The sequence below is a fragment of the Neopsephotus bourkii genome, unplaced genomic scaffold (assembly GCF_033783945.1).
Source record: "Neopsephotus bourkii isolate Nb327-2 ecotype Australia unplaced genomic scaffold, CSIRO-AGI_Nbou_v1 NB_1634, whole genome shotgun sequence".
Lineage (NCBI taxonomy): Eukaryota > Metazoa > Chordata > Aves > Psittaciformes > Psittacidae > Neopsephotus > Neopsephotus bourkii.
The window spans coordinates 3987187-4003379 of NW_026902109.1; the positions used below are offsets into that span (position 1 = coordinate 3987187).

At 46.6% G+C, this 16193-nt stretch overlaps 1 protein-coding gene across 1 annotated transcript in view; it reads right to left on the minus strand.

Moving 5' to 3' along the window:
- The window catches only part of COL13A1 (collagen type XIII alpha 1 chain), a 100536-nt gene that overhangs the window by 64111 nt on the left and 20232 nt on the right, over positions 1-16193 (minus strand). Inside the window, exons 4-5 of the mRNA XM_061373938.1 lie at positions 2972-2979; positions 315-341 (exon numbers count right to left, since the gene is read on the minus strand). Of these exons, the coding sequence (XP_061229922.1) occupies positions 315-341; positions 2972-2979 (35 nt within the window). The remainder of the gene's footprint in view (positions 1-314; positions 342-2971; positions 2980-16193) is intronic.

The window sequence follows — 16193 nt, forward strand, 5'->3', positions numbered from 1 at the left end:
CAAGAATACTACACACTGTGCCTCTTCAACCAGACCCTCAAGCTGACAAAGGCATCTTCAAACATAATATGTTTCCTACATGCAGGAGGATTCATAGGGATTATGTTACCCTTAAGTTTGCTCCTACAAAGCTCCTGTGGTCCCTACTCTGTTAGAAGACATGTCTCGTGCTGTTTGGATTTGGTATTCCACATGGGGATTGCTATGCAAGATTACTACCTTCTCCCAGTTTAGAAACCCTGGAGGCCTACTGATGAAAGTACTGCCAGATACAGAGCACGAGGGAGCGAAAAAGGAAAGAATGAAGTATTTACCGGGAGCCCTGGTCTTCCTATAAGGCCCTGAAACAAAGTACATAGAAATGGTGAAAGTTAGCTTCAAACTCTGAAGAAAGGGCATGATAAAGAGATGAAAGCACATGAAAGGGTTTAGGAAACAGAATGGTTAAAAAACTCTCCACAGCTCCTTGACCATGAGCTCTGATTGCTTTGGTTTCCTAATCTCCTGTTTGTGAAGTTTTCTCTCCTTTCGGCATGGCTCTACCCACAGCTCTCCGCACAGGCTCTGAAGGTATCTGGAAGTCCACGGAGAGCAAGCTAATTACAGGGCCCTGACTTTTTCCCTGATTTTCCATCTGCTAAATATTATTTTTTCATGTATGGAATTGTTGCAATTGCCACAGAAATGTTGCATGTTCAGAAATGGGAGAGAAAATGTCCGTGAGAGGATCTTTTCCTTCGGATGTGGTCCAGACGGCAATTGAGTCTGGGAACCTCTGGACTATTGCATCATTTCATCATTTCCTTCCTTCCTTTGCCCCTTTTAGTCCCAATCTCACCAAATTTCTTACGTGACTGCGGGTTACCCCTGTCTTCATCAAAGCATCAACTGATTTCAAGAACAACGGTGGGAGCATCTGTTGGGCAAGAGGAGAGCATGAAGGCCCCTTTGACCACTGGGGTGTTGCTCAGCCATTTCCCTGTATTTTCTCCTGGTCATCCTACACTGCCAGCAGGGCTCAGTGCACTTCTAATGAGTATTTTTGCCCATCCCTGAACTCAAGCTGACACTGGGGTCTAAGCCCTGCTGCCCAATATGCTGTGTTTTGCAAGGCGGGATAAAAAGCCAGGAGAGAGTAGTGGGGTCATCAGTGCTTTGAGGTTACTATCCAGCATGAGGTATATGACAACCATCCAGGCTGAAGCCCATGTCTGTTGCTCATAAACTTGAGTTTCCATGCAGTTTTAATCACAAAAAACATGGCGGGGGGGTGGGGTGGCAGGGAAAGGGAAGAAATATTTCCTATGGTGGCATGGAGGACTTTGCTTTACTCTTCAGCAGTGAACTGAGCTGATCAGAAACCCAGAGGTCCTGAAAGAGACAAGGGTGCTGTTAGCCCAAGACATTCCACTTCGGCTAATGATGCTCGGTCTGCCTGACTTCCTCTTGTTATTTCCATTGGCTGAAGCATTGCTCGCAGCCTGTCCTGAAAGTCTGCATGCGGAGACAGGTTCAGAGGTTGCAATAAGCCAGGATACGGTAGCACATATTGTCAGCACTTCTCTGGTGGTCCCATGTGTTTCTGCCAGGCTTCAATCTTTCATTACGATATTAAGTTTCTAGCCCTTATTGCTGCAGAGGAAGCCTGGAGTGCATGTCTTCCTCACCCTGCAAAGGCGCAGACTGCTCTCCAGGAGACGTCTGTGTTGAACTTGTGCTTTCTCTCTAATTTCTCTTAGCAATAATAGAAATGCCTCACCAGCACCAATTATGTGCCTGGCCCATCCCTTTAGCACTGACCTATGCTTGCCCAGGGTAGAATGGTAGGGACAGATCTAGCTGGACTCCACTTGCAGCTCCTCTGGAGCAGCGCTTTCTTCCCAATAACCCAAAGCTAACACTGAAATACATTCATTTCAGCAGCCAGTCCTGAAAGCCCCTAGGATCAACTATTGCTGAAGGTTTGCATGGATCAGGGATTCCAGCTGTAAAATGCTTTCAGACCTTTTGGCCTGGAAGGTGCAATTTTTTGTAAGATTGTTGTCATTAAATAGGGATGTGCTCGTATATCTGGGAGTTCAGTCTATAGCATTTTAACTCGATGAAAGGGGAAAAAAGGTTGTGCAGCAACTACTTCTCCTTGGAACATCATCTGCAAACTGTTTAAGACATTTCTGCATGAACAGACAAAAGATGACTACCGTATGTTTAACTTCTCATGTTCCTCCGCAGAAACCCAGCATAGTTACTGTATTGTACACGAATTTCCTCTGGAAGGATCGTGCTAGAGACAATATAGCATTTCTCTACAATCCTGACAGATGTCAATACATGGCCTCATTTGTTGCATTGCTTCTTCTGGTTCACTGTGGGTCTCTTAGTAGCTGTCAGAAAATTCTGCAATAACCTAGTTGTTTTCCTGAAGCCCAGATCATCTGCACTGAGGTTTTGCATTAGCTAGCATTTAAAAAGGAAGCTGTCAACACAATTTTTTCCTCTGAAATTGATAATTGTGCAGCTATACTTCAAGGCCCATCAGTTCAGCAAGCCCTTGAGAGTAGCAGGGAACAAGTCCCTGCAGCTCCTGCCATGTGTTTGTGATCTATCTTTCCCTTTGTTGCAAACATGTCTCATTCAGCATGTGGCATCCAATGGATTGAAGCACATCATACAGCTGATTCCCCCAGGGTATGTGGGGCCAACTAGTAATAAATACATGTGCCCCTCGTGTTTGCCATGTCCCTGTGCTCCCTCTGTGTCATCACCCTCAAAAGCTGCAATGCAGCCGAGAGCAACCCCACAATAATATGGGTCTTGAACACCCACAGTACTTGCTGTTTGAGAGGTCCCAGGTTGCCAGGACTGTGAAGGCAGCTACCACACCAGACACCACAGACAGAAGACTTTGCTAGTTCATAGCCTGCAAATTCTGTGTCAACAGCTTCTAAAACCATAGAGGCTTGGTACTTACAGGTGGACCTGAAAGACAGAAGAAAAGAAACAATAAATATTTTTTTAATGCAATAGATCCTAAGAAGAAGGACTGGATAAACACGCAGCACCATCTTTTGGGGTTGATCCTGATGCTACTTACATTTGCTGATGCACATACACAAACTCCCTATTCATTAGTTACTCATCCCCAAAATTAGCAGTACTGCTTTACAGTCACCAGGAGTGCAGGGCAGCCTCTGAAAGTCCTGTGTTGGAAAGGCCATACAAGTCAAACTCTTGACATTGTTAAACTCATTTTTGGTCCTTTGGCAGACAGGGGTCCCCTCCATGAGTGTGACACCACTGAACCGAGGAGACTTGTTATTTGTGTGACTCCCCCTCACATCCTGCCCACCCCTTGGGGCTGACAAGTTGAAAGTGGAGAGGAAAAGAGCCCCTTTCCTGCTAAAATGCCTATGCATTTCCCATCAGTATCGATGATCCTACAAAGGCATGAAAAGGTTAATGAGAAAACTATGGCTATTAAGTGCATCAGGTACCTTTTCTCTTTAGTGTGAGCTTATTTCCCCCTTTGCTTCTGCTCTGTTCCCATAGGAGCCATTCTGACCCTCTTGGAAGGGATTTCCTCAAATCCTTTGGGTTTCTTTTATTTTGGAAAGATTTTTGGAATCTGGCAACGTGGAGCACTGCATCTCCCTCATACAGAACTATTGTACAGTATATATCAAGGCTTAAACAGCACATTTCTTTCATCAGTTCCCAGAAAATTCCTCAAAATCCTGACAGATACTGTGTGTGTGCGGAAAGAAACCCCTGGCCTGACTATTCTGTGGTTTCCTCTCTGTGAGAGAAGCAAGACACACCATACAACTGTCAGGGGGTTCTACATTTTCCATACTTTATGGACACGCTGTTTTCTTTTTTCTTTTTTTCCCCTCTCTTTATGTGAAGTGCCAGGAAGTAAGACTAAACAGCGTAACAGGCGAGCTGACAGATAACAGGCAGCAACCTCTTCTTTGCACGGGAGGTGGATGTCAAGGTGAGCACCTGCAGAATATGTCGTCATTCTGAAAATACCCCTGCCTGAAAGTCCACAAAAGAAACTGGAGGCTTGAACAAACATCTTCCACATTGGAAATCTCCCACTTAACATGACTCCTTCATACGGAGGACTTCAGCAAATGGTTTGGCTATCAAGCTTTGGTACCCTAAAATCAGACTGTGAATGGCACTCTAAAGACCTTTGCTCAGCTTTCATTATGGTTGATCAAAAAAGGTTACCTCCAAAGGTTATCTTTTGGTTAAGAAATAAAAAAAAGGAATGTTTAGCACATTCACAGTGATGGAGAGATGATGCTAAAAAGCCAACATTTGCAGCCAGAAAGCTCAACAGCTCAAAACATCTCCACCCAACTTTAAGGCAGGGGCTCAGGGGGACCCGAATTTGCAGGGTCTGGCAATTGCCTATCACCAGTGTTGATGCTGAGGTCACTTATCCTGCTCGGTATGCCAAGTCTAAACAACAAAAGTGTTTCTCATCAGAAAGTTCATTTTGGAGGGCAAGGTGAGACTCGGATACAGGAATCCTAATTTGTGCCAGACTGGGAGAAAAAAAAAGTAATTTTTCCAAGTCTGGCCTGCATGACAATAAAGTTCGGTGAGGACTGTTTTGGAGAGATTTTGTTTCAGAGTAAGCACCCTGTCACAAGGTCAATGCTTATAACTTGCCAATATACGGACTTTATTTCCATTAGCAACACTATAGACCCATAATAACCCGCCTACCTGTCTGCACAGGGGCAGACTGGGGCACTCGTGGGTTGCATGAACCAAACCATTTAGCTAATACTGAAAGGAAAATTTAAAGGCAAACAAACCCTGAGCCACCCTACCCTTCCAGACCAAATGTGACCAGACAGCAGCACAGCGTGTAATGGTACTGCAATACTGCTGAGAGAAAAAACAAGCTTTTGCTTGCTCCAGAAGCTACATCCGCAGAGCAGAGTAAATCAGCAGTGCCGGCAGTTCTGGTCCCACCAAACCACACACCCCACACAGATCAAAGGCAGGAGGCATATTGGAGGCCCATCTTCGTTATATGCCCTCTATAAAATTAATCGTTATGTGGAGGGGCCTGCGCAGTCTTGTATAAACAGAGCTCAGGGAGCTGCAGGCACACAATCTTGGCTACAATAAGTCAACCAGTAGAGACCATCCAGGGACTGAGCTTCAAATGCCGGAACCATACATGTGACCCGGGAGACAGAGAAGCCCTCAGATACAATCACTTGTAAAAGCAACATCATCTTGTATGGGCTGAAGAAGGAGGAGGGAAGATGTGCCAAGGATAGCGGGGAGGGAGGAGGTGCTGCTGGATAAGCTATTGCAAAGCACTGGGGATTTTACAAAGTGAAATAATGCTTCAGCAAAGTGGATTTGTCATGTTCTGTCACAGTGATTAATGAGAAGGCCAAGCAGAGCTTCTAAGGAGGCTAGACTCTAACATAACAAGAAGTAACCTAATGCACATTAGAGGAAAAGGCAGGCAAATGAGAGAGGGGATCCTTATGTCTCCACTTTCAACTGCTCTAACCAAAGACGTCCAGTCTGAGACAGCCTCTTGCAGGCAGCACCAGCTGTGCTCATGCGATGCACCAGGCTTGCCCCTGGCCAGGGGACTGGCAGAGATACCTTGGCCTGGTCAGAGATGCTGGCAATCCTGTGTAAGCCAAGGGAGCAAACATACAAGTCAAACAGACTGCACAGAACCCTTCATGAAAGCAATATGAACTGTAACAGAATCACTGCAACACCACTGCATGTTGTTCCCTATGTTCCCTGGCCTCTGCAGTCCCAGGCAGATTGGGGCAGCTGTGTAGAAAGAGGCCTTATTGCCCTCTTTGGTGGGCCAGGCCTTGATGGTGGTAAACTCCAAAATGCTCCACAAATGACGAAGAGCAAACAACCTCAACAGCCATAAGTGCTAATCTCATCTACGGGGGTTCCTACTCTATGTTTGGGTGAGATAGAGGTGGTGCGCTTAGGAGATGAGCTAACTCCCCATTCTCTAAATAGTGAGCAGAGAAGGAACAAGAAGTTAAAAGAGCAGGAATCAAAGCTACCATGAACATTTCTAAGCCCATTTCATAGCTAACCCCAGCCTACAGACAGACCCAGAGTTCCCAGATCACCAAATTCCTCTGCCTTGCACAAAACAAGGAGCCCACATTTGTAATTAGCACCTCCAGATCCTGTGTATATTGAACCTGATCTTGATGGGACCAGGGTGCTGCTGCTGCTGGCATGTAGGCTACAGCATTACCGTCCACCCACGATGAGCAGCTCAGGAAGCTTCTCTTCGTGCTGGTGCCTCACTGAAAGGCACTGGAGGGCTGTAAGCAACTGAAATTGCTGTTTATCCAGCTGCGGGGCTTATCGAGCAGCAGGGGACGGAGGAGGGGATGGAGCAAACATGTCAGGAGTGGACAAGTGGGAGGAAGCAGCAGCCTCCTGCAAAGAGAAGACCTCCAGAGCACCTTTGAAAATGAACATTGAGAAAACAAAGAATTCTTTTGGGGGTACCCAACGTCCCTCCAAACATATGGCCTCTGGAAATTAGCACCATCTGCACTGTCTGTTCTCAGCTGCTCTGGCTTCTGTGCAGATAGAAACTTTCCTTAAAGAAACTCTGCCTTTCCTGTAGCCCAAGTAAGCAAATGAGCAGGCATGGTCTGCAGACTGGATGAGTCTACATTACTGCACATATAGAGGGGGCATATTTGTGACGGACAGCAGGGCCATGCCACAGAGCCCTCTGCTCACTTGCTCTCCACCATGGCCCATTCAACCAGTGACTAACTAAAACAGAACTGCAATGACCCTTTTTCCCTCACCCCCACAAAGAGATAAAAAGCCACCCTCCATGCTGTAACCTCTTCAGGCTCAGAAGAAGGGATGCTTATTTTGTAACTGGGTCGTATTTATTCTAATCTGGAAAGTCCCATATCCCAGAATATCAGATCTTAAAAGCTGGACAGTATTAGAGAGGGTCTGTGTAGAGTGAGACCTTCTGATGGTAGAGATATCCTCAGCTTCTGAGACTGCTATGCTGTCTGGACTGATAGGATCACTGAAATGATCCCATCCATTTAAGGGCATTTCCTGACATCTGGAAAAGTGTCCGTTCTTAAAAGGATGTCAAATGCTGTTGCTTAATTTCTTTTCTCTAACTTCTTGGATTTAGGCAGTCCAGTGTCCATAATGTGGTTGTCTTCCACCCTGTTCCAAAATCTCACATATGAGGACTTTTTTTTCTACTCTGTAGAATACACAAGACAAGATGGACAGAGAGGGAACATAAAGATGTCATTGTCTCTCACTTGGGTCATCCTCACTACACACTCCAGCAGAAGGCGAGACGTAAACATGTAATCCATCCCTGTGAGGAAATCCAGCCATTTCACAGACCCAGAAGGCAGCCTTAAAGAGTTAGAGAGATACAGTTACTTCCTGACATTCAGGACTATGTTAATTGATAATAACATAGCTGTGGCCAGGCAATTAGTTTTGAAATGCTGCTTAAAATGTCAGCAGCCCAAGCACGACCTTACCCAGGGTGGCAGAGATCCCCTTGTTCATGGTTTCATGGATGTTCAGCACACCATGACCCTATTTTGGAGCCATCAGACCCCACTTGGGTGCATAGAGCTCAGATGGTAGGTTTCATCTTTTTTAAAGGCTGTCTATGCTGCAGTTTTCACACAAGAAATCCAGGGTACTCATAGTCTTCTAGAGACCTTTCCCGTACTTCCATCAGGGGACAAATGATACAAGGGAAGGTGGAGGGATCATTAACTTGGAGAACTGCAAATTAAAGGCAAAATTGCTGTGTGCCTTCCCATAATTCATTATTATTAGTTGTAGGAAAATTAAAGACAACAGAAATTTTCAAAATAATAAGAGAAATCTTAAACAACAGTGATTACCCAAAACATACCCTCCAGAAATTCTGCTTCAGGTGTTGTCAGCAGACAATCTGAGTGTGTAACTCTCTCCAGAGAGCATGAGCCCCTTGCAAAGACTAGGCTGCTCTGTCCCCAAAACATCCCTCTCTCAGCCTTTCAGCTACACCCTGCACGCAGCAAGAGGTTCTTCAAAGGATCATAGAAATGTTGGACAGGGAAAAGGCTATTTGGATTTCACTGCCAAAAAATGCGACCAAAGCTCAGCTGAGGCACCAGGTTATGCCAGTCACTCAAGCTTGCCTCTGAAATCAAACCCATGACATCACCGAGATTCAGCAGTTAGTATCAGCAGCTGTTGAGAATAAAAGTCACTGCTCAGGCACTCTGAGCATCCCAGTGCACCACCACCAGCAGCAGCTCCTGCCAAGGAGAAGACCTTAAGCACAGCACGGAGAGGAGAAGTCCATGGGAAGCTGTGCCCAAAGCAAACAATGAGGTGGAGCCTCACAGAAAAATTAACTTGAGTAAGCAGTACTCTCAAACAATAAAAGAGGTTCTGATACCGGAGTTAAGCCACAGACTGTAACTGCATCTCCAAGCATCCACTTGTTTCAAGAAGCATCTGTAAGGACAACAGAAGCCAGTCGGCCTACAGAGCCAGAAGAATTTGGTAAGGAAAACCTGTACCGTTGGCATAACCATAGCAAGCCCAATATGAAGATTTAAGTGACAAAGAAAAGGGTTCAACAAAAGACAAACAGAAATATTCTGATAAGTACAAAAAACAAAGAGCAGGAAAGGGCCAAAAGCCGATGGCCTGCATGGTGCTGGCTGTACCAAGGACAAACACAGCACCCCTAGCTCCACCGGGGAAGAGACAGTGGGATGGATGACACCAGGCAGAACAATGCTTATTTTTGGCAGGCATCCATGGGTCAGCAAGCTCCTTCCAGGCAGCAAACAATCGCATTTGTCCCTGTCATGCTGAAGCACTTAGCACCACAGAAAGCAGAGAAAACAGGGCTGGGAAGAGCGCACAGGGTCAGCTCGCCCAGTGGGATTTTGTGCTTCAGATCTGGAGGCCCCCCTGGGGTTTTCCAGTAGCAGTGCAGAGCCCTGGATGGTAAATTGAAACTAGATGGTCACAAGCTCACTCCATTCCACCACCTTCTGCCAAAGAGCCAGTGAGCCCCCAGGCTTGTGCAAACCGCCAGCCATAAACTGCTGCTCTTGACTATCCCCCTTTCTCTTCCCCTTCTGATTCCCCTGAGCAAACCAAACAGAGATTAAAGGATTCCTGGGGAATGAGAAAGACATGAAATTGAGGAGGGAACATCTTCAAAGCAACCAAAATAAAAATGTCTCTACCTAGCTCATTTGGGCAAATATTTCCCTAACCTGTTGCTGTCCTCTGGAGATGGAGACACTGCACTCTTCCCTAGTGATCTGACCCAGGCGATGCCCGTGCCCTGACTTATAAGGTCATATTTACTATTTTTCTTAGCGACTACCCAAAATTTCCAGTGTTGTTGTTGAAGACAGTCAATGACCTTTGATGCACAACTCAAAGAACAGTGTTTTTTATTTCTCTCCTTTTTGCGGTTACCTTTTATACGTTTGAAGTCTGCTGTCCCATTCCCTAGTCTTCTCTTGTCTTTAGACTAAACAAAACCTAATTCTCCCAGTCTATCCACAGAAGTCAAGTTTTCTGGACCTCTGGTCATTTTCACTGGTCCCCCTCAGGGGCCCATTTGCCTCCTGAAGTGTAGTTCTCAAATAGAAACCTGCTCTCCGGCTCACTGCACAAGTCAACAGTAGACAACTTGGTAAAGGCAGAAGACATGGTGTCTATTTAGCTTATCACAGAGGGATACCGAGTCCTTCCCCATCACCACCTCTGCCTTGCCCTTACCTTCTGAAATATCACATGTCCTCTACCAGCCCTCAAAGGCGAAGATTTCTTGCAGTGCTTCTCTAGGAACCTGGTGTCCTTCCTGTCTAGTGTGACCAGCTCTCATGGTCCAGTGAGGAGAAAAGTCTCCTTCTCATCCCCAATGAACTTCTTCAGCTTTTCTTGGTGTCCTTCATAGTCCCACCTCCAGCTCCTTCTGTGTTTTTGAAGTACACCTCGAATACTTGGACACTTCCACAAGACCTGGCAACTCTTAATCTGATGACACACATGTCAATGCAACAAGCTATCACTCCAGTAAAACCTCACTCTTGGTAAAGTAGACTCTTGATAGTTTCACTGCAGCTCCCACCATACATCCTCCAACACATACTATTCCATGCCAAGAATATGAAAGGTGGTGTCTGAAAGCTCTGGAGATCCAAAGCAGTTTGAATACTGCAGCTGGTCGTTAAGAGGTCTGATATTTCTCCATCAAGGAGCTGGTTGCTTCTTCAGCACTCAGTCAGGCCCTGTACAAGTCTTACTCCTCAGAGAGCTGCAGAATTAGGAAGGAATCACAGTGAAAAACTGGCCAAAGTAAATCATGGCTGGGTAAAGAAAAAAAAAAAAAAACTAAAAAATCCACAGCACTTTTACTTCCTGCTGAAAATTACAGTCTCTCATAATGTGGTTGTTGGGGCAAAGCAGAAAGTTGGAGCATGCTATAGTTAATAAATATTTAAATAAATTCTCTGATAGTGCACTTAAAATGTAAATGATACATTTTACTTTTCAGATTGCATAGATTCATTTTCTTCCTCTAGCATTTTTGCAATTAGCAGCTGATTTTAATATGTAGTGCATTGCTGCAGCCCCCACCCCTCCCCAGTTCTTGTTATTCTTCCCTCTTTTCCATCTGCTAACTCTTTTGTTCTTCCTTCCTCCTTCCAAAATACTTTGCAACTTTTATAACAGCAAATTCTGTCACCTACCCGGGGAAGAACAAAAGACCATTGTGTTCAATTTATCTTTTAATAGACTCCTTCCTCTAATACCTCATGGACTGCCAGTACTGTCTTCCAGACCCTGTCTCACACCCTTTTGAGTTATTAAATGTTTGGGAGGGTCTTTCCTTTAACCAAGACATTTTTCCACCCGAGGTGATTGATAGCTCCCAGTTACCACTAATTACCCTATCAGCAGCTGGACATAAGCCTAGCCACAGCACTCTTCCTCCAGAGGCCAGCAATGCATCCCTGTCACTCTTTATCCTCTTCTTCAAGGATGGAACAAACTGACTAATTAGAGACACCATAAACTCCTCCCTCAGGCTCTTTCCTGATGTGTTGCCTTGTTTCCAAACAGAGCCTGTGGAGGAGAGCAGGGCTGATGCTAGTCCCTTCAAAAGGAACAATGCAATGGGGTTTCTGAGCCCAAGCGGGTTTACTCAGCATGCTTTATTGTGCAGGAAGAGAAGAATTTTCATTCATTCATCCAAATCTAGCAGATGGTTTCTTAGCACATCTTGAACTCTGAGAGGTTTGTCTAGTTTGCCCACCCCCAGACTGGGCTCTGTCTAGTAGGAGCCAGGCTGGGGTAGTATGCACATATGTTACAGGAGACAATTTACGTTGGCTAACAGGGACAAAAGGATTCATGGCTTTTCTTATCTAGAATGAAGTAAAGCATCTGGTGCCAAATCCAGATGCTTCGCACAGCACACACTACAGAGAAAGCCATCGGACAAAAAATAATGCCCGAACAACTGCTGCCTCCCTATAGAGTGTGGTCCATAAAGCATCTGTATTCTCCCGTCTCCTCACTGTTGCAAATTTGACACAATTAATAAGTTTGCTAAACTCTGTAAGGACCTCCATCTTGTTCAAGACTCTAAGATTTTTCTTATTTAGGCATACAGGTGCTTGTTTTTTTAAGGTAGGGAGAGATCCCATTATAATCTCAAGAAGAAAAAAGATCACAATGAAAGTAGAAGAGGAATCTTTCCCTGCCTCTGGAGCAGAGAAGTAACCTGGAGGAAAACCAATCAAGTTTAGAAACTAGTTACTCTGAAGCTCTTCCTCCCAGATAAAAAGAAAAAGGCACAAGGGGAAAAAGGCATTGTATTTACAGAGAAACTTCTCCTAAATACATGGAGGGGGTGTTGAATATGTGCTGCAGGGACATAAGACTGGCAAAAAATTGGTGGGGCTTTAGACACTGCTATAGAGCCCCATCTCCTACCAAGACAGCAAGCCCTCTCTGTTCTAGGAAAAAAAAAGCAAAGAGGAGGAATGAGGGCTGAGGTCTGCAGCGGTTTGCTCAATGGGAAAGGCACATGGAAAAACCCACATGGAGGAGGCAGCAATGGCTGAATGCATGCCAAACCACGTGAGACCAGGGACAATGCATGCCCTGCACCAGCCCTCAATCCAAGAGTCACACATTTGTAGCTTCCTTTCCTAAAGGACCTGAGAGCCACTTCCCATCACTATCCCAAGAAACTCCAGGACCCCTGCCCATTAAGAGCTGGGTTAATGGAATAGTAGAGCACAGCAATCTATCCAGGATGGCTTTGAAATTCAGGGAGAGAAATATTTGCAACCACACCTCATAACCCCTATCCCTTCCTGATTTTCCAGAAAACAAACAAACAAACAAACAAAAACCAACAAAAAAGACAAACAAAATAAACCAACCAACCAAACAAACAAATTTGCTATAAACATACAGTTCATCCATAAGCAAAAAATCACCACACACGTGAATTGGAGGTAAACTAAGAAACACAATACTGCATCTTTCAGAAAAATGCATTTCTTTCCCCCTCTCCTTACCTTCTGTTTTTAAGCCCATGTTAAATCACATTGCACAGGGGTTACCAACAGCTTCACAATTCCACAGCTCCTCCCTGGATTTTGAACAGGTCAGGGCTGGGTGTATAGCTGCCTCGTGCACAGAGGGCTAAAACATGGCTCCCTGTCTGTGGCCAGGGCAGTGCCACAGAACCATAAGCTCTATGGGGTGCTTTTGGGGTTTCAACCCCTCTTTCATCAGTGTTGTACTTATATATGGTAGGGTTCAAGGGAGAGTTAATCTGTAGGCAATGACTGCTGTTTTGGGAGGCAACTGCTCCCTCTGCCAAAATCCCTCTAACAGGGAGCTAGTATTTAAAAACTGAATTAAAAAAAAAAAAAAGGGGGAGGCAAAAAAATAATCCCAGCCCATTGCGCTTGAGCTACTTTAGGGATGAGACAAACACACAACTCCTAGCAGCTGCCATCGCCTCCAGCAACATCTCCTCCCTTGGACAGCATCCTCTACGATGATAGAGGAGGAGAAGCAAAGAGCAGCCACTGGGATCCAGCCACATCCACCCACCCAGTACTGGGTTCAGCCTCAGGAAGACTCCTTTCCAAAGGCAAAGCACAGCCCATGGCCCTCTACCTGCTGCTGGTTGAGCCACATGTCAAGGGAAGCCTGGTGTGGATGGGATCGCTGGGTGGTCCCCAGCATAGCACACATGCTGCGCTGAGCAATACAGAACCATAATAAACAAGTCCCTCGCACAAAGCGCTGTCAGTTCAGATTCCAGTTCAGTTGATATAATCTTCATCTTCTCTTTGAAAGAAAGGAAAAAAAGAAAAGCAAAAATTAAAAACCAGGCATCCTAAGGGAAAGGAGTGAGGCAAGAGATGGATTGATACAGCCGTGTGTGTCTCAGCCCCCCAGCGTGGGGAAAATGTGCTGTTAATCAGCCACCCCCCTGGGAATATTCTGATTTAATTACCTCCTGCTTGCACAGTCCGGCTGCAATGCTGCACGCCCAAGACATCGCATGAGGAAGAAACAGACACCGAGCCTCGGCAAGCCAGGTTGGAACAGGATGGGCGAGGAGAGCAGGAAGGTTTGCCGAGCAGGGGGTGAATTGGTCTAGGGAGGCTGTGCGAGTGGTACAAACCCATATGTGTTTAGCAGATAGCGTCGAAGAGCACACCACCACCCCACCAGAGCCACCAGCACAGCAGCAGGGATGGATGTATCAAGGAGTAACCTTTCTGTTGTCTGAAACACAACCTCATTTGGGGAAAACCCAGCAAAGATATGCAACGGGCAACAAGTGGATTTCCAAGTAGAAAAACAGAGAAATAGCCAGACAAAATGAAGGGGAGATGTCCATTTAAGCAGACATCATGCCACAGCCAGCTCTCCCTCAGTGTCTGCGTGGCACAGACTCCACATGTGAGAATGCCTCTCCAACCGTTCGATTGTCATGCCACCAGCATTTTGCAACGTCAGTCTGGGACACATTGGAACATCACTCCAATGCAGGCAAATTTTTTCCAGGGCTTATGTTTCACAGTGCTTATGAATGTCAAATAGGCAGTACACAGAGAAGCAGAGACCTGGTCCCGCTCCTGGAAGGGGAAAGCTGTGTCAAGTGCATCCACCCTCAAAGTAACTCACTGGACAGTCACGTTAAAGTGGTTCGAGCACGAGACGTGGGTCTCTCCTCTTCCACCTGGGGTACAGCTGGATGTTTAATAATTAATGGCTGTACGCTTCCTTACAAAGGCTGATGCTTAAAGTGTCGCTGCATCTTTAACGGCTGCCAGCGATGGGAAACTCGTTGGAGTGCGTGTTCGAAGGGGAAGAAGGTTAAGATGATTAACTGGTGCTAACAAGTTTAGGATGTGGAAGAAGTATTTTCTTGGACGTCCATCAAAGAGAGGATTGAATGTTCCCTGGCGGGGGAGGGCATGGGGGCTGGTATGTGTTTAACAGATGAGGTTTCTGCCTCCCAAAGCCCGCCCAGCCCCGCATGATGCAACCTCTCCATTTTAAACTCTGCCTCTCCCCCTGTACTATCAGCTGTACCTGTGCTCCCAGCCTGGCACAGGTCCTGAAAGGAGATCGGGGGGAGGAAAGCCTCCCCTCCACTCTTCCTGTACCCTGGGACACCCTTTGGGCACCGGTAGATCTCCCTGGCCCTTGGCCCCCATGGGGAGAACGCGTGGGCAGATGCCCGGAAGAGCCAAGAGGGAATCAGGTGTCACCACACGGAAACCCAATGCCCCAGAGAGGAGAGCTCCTCCTGGGCCTCTGCATCCTGCTGCACAACCCCACTCTCTGCCCTGCCGCAGAAATGCCAGACAGAACCATCCCTGCCACCGGCCAGGCCAGCAGCCTGATTTCTGCCTCACCATTGCCCTTGCCTGCAGGCTAACATTAGCGCTGAAGTCTCCTTGCAAACAGCTTTGAAGCAAGCCACTTGGCGCCCACAACATCTCCCTTGTCCTGTCCCTGGTATTTTCGGTGCTCTCCGCCGTCTGGCGGGCGCCCATGCTTTGCGCAAGGGGCTTGGACGCCGCCAGGCACCGTGCCCCGCCGTTGAGCCTGGCGACTGGTGCGACTCTCCTTCATTCCTCTGGCTGCCACAGAGCTGCCAGGATGGGCAGCACACGCGAGACTCACGTCGCAGGGCCCGGACATGCGTCAGCAGCTGACGCAAACCAGCCCGGCCATGTGCACACAGCTCAGGCCTGGGAAAAATCCTCCACCCCGGTAGCACGCTCGCACTGAGTCAAAGCCGTTGCCGTACAGTAGCAGTGCAATGTGCTCGTTGGGTTTCCCCAGCCAGCTGGGATGTTTCTGCCTTGCTTTGTCAAGGCGCTGATTTATGCCCATATGTACCATATACATTGTAAGCACAGGCACGCAATGGTGTAAACACTTCTACAAAACATCTGTACACAAACCCGTGAAATATGCAGAAGCTCCCAGCTGCAGCCCTCAACATGCATCCCAGGCACCCCACAGGCAACCTGTCAGGCCCCAGTCTGTGTGCAGGGGGCCATTCACCACTGGACCAGTTATTCAGATGTGTCCTAGCAGGGGTGGTAAAGGTCACAGAGGGACTCCTATCTGATATAAATCAGCACAGCCACAAGAGTTTTCTCTTGCACCAATGTTTCAAGCTGGAGCCCACCATGGCAGGTATCTGCTCTTGTGCGGTGCTGAGCATCTATTCCTCCCTCCAAAATCTCCATCTTTTCCACACATTTAATACTTGATGTCTTTCTCTGCATCATGAGTAAGAGGCCTGCTTATCCCTGGTTCTGCATGGAGGATGGCCTTACCAAACAGCCAAGGCTTATCCACGACTGGGATATAACATTTGGGATATAACATACAAGCACCATTAAAGTTAATGCTTGTACCACCAGGACTCATTCATACCTGGACACAAATGCTCACTGTTCACACCTCTGGGGAGAGCTCAGCCTCCAAAGGAAAAGACCCACAGCAATTCTGTGAGATTTTCCTTCCAGCTTCCACCCAGTTTAAAACTAAAAAGTTAAAAAAAAAATAAAAAGCAGCTT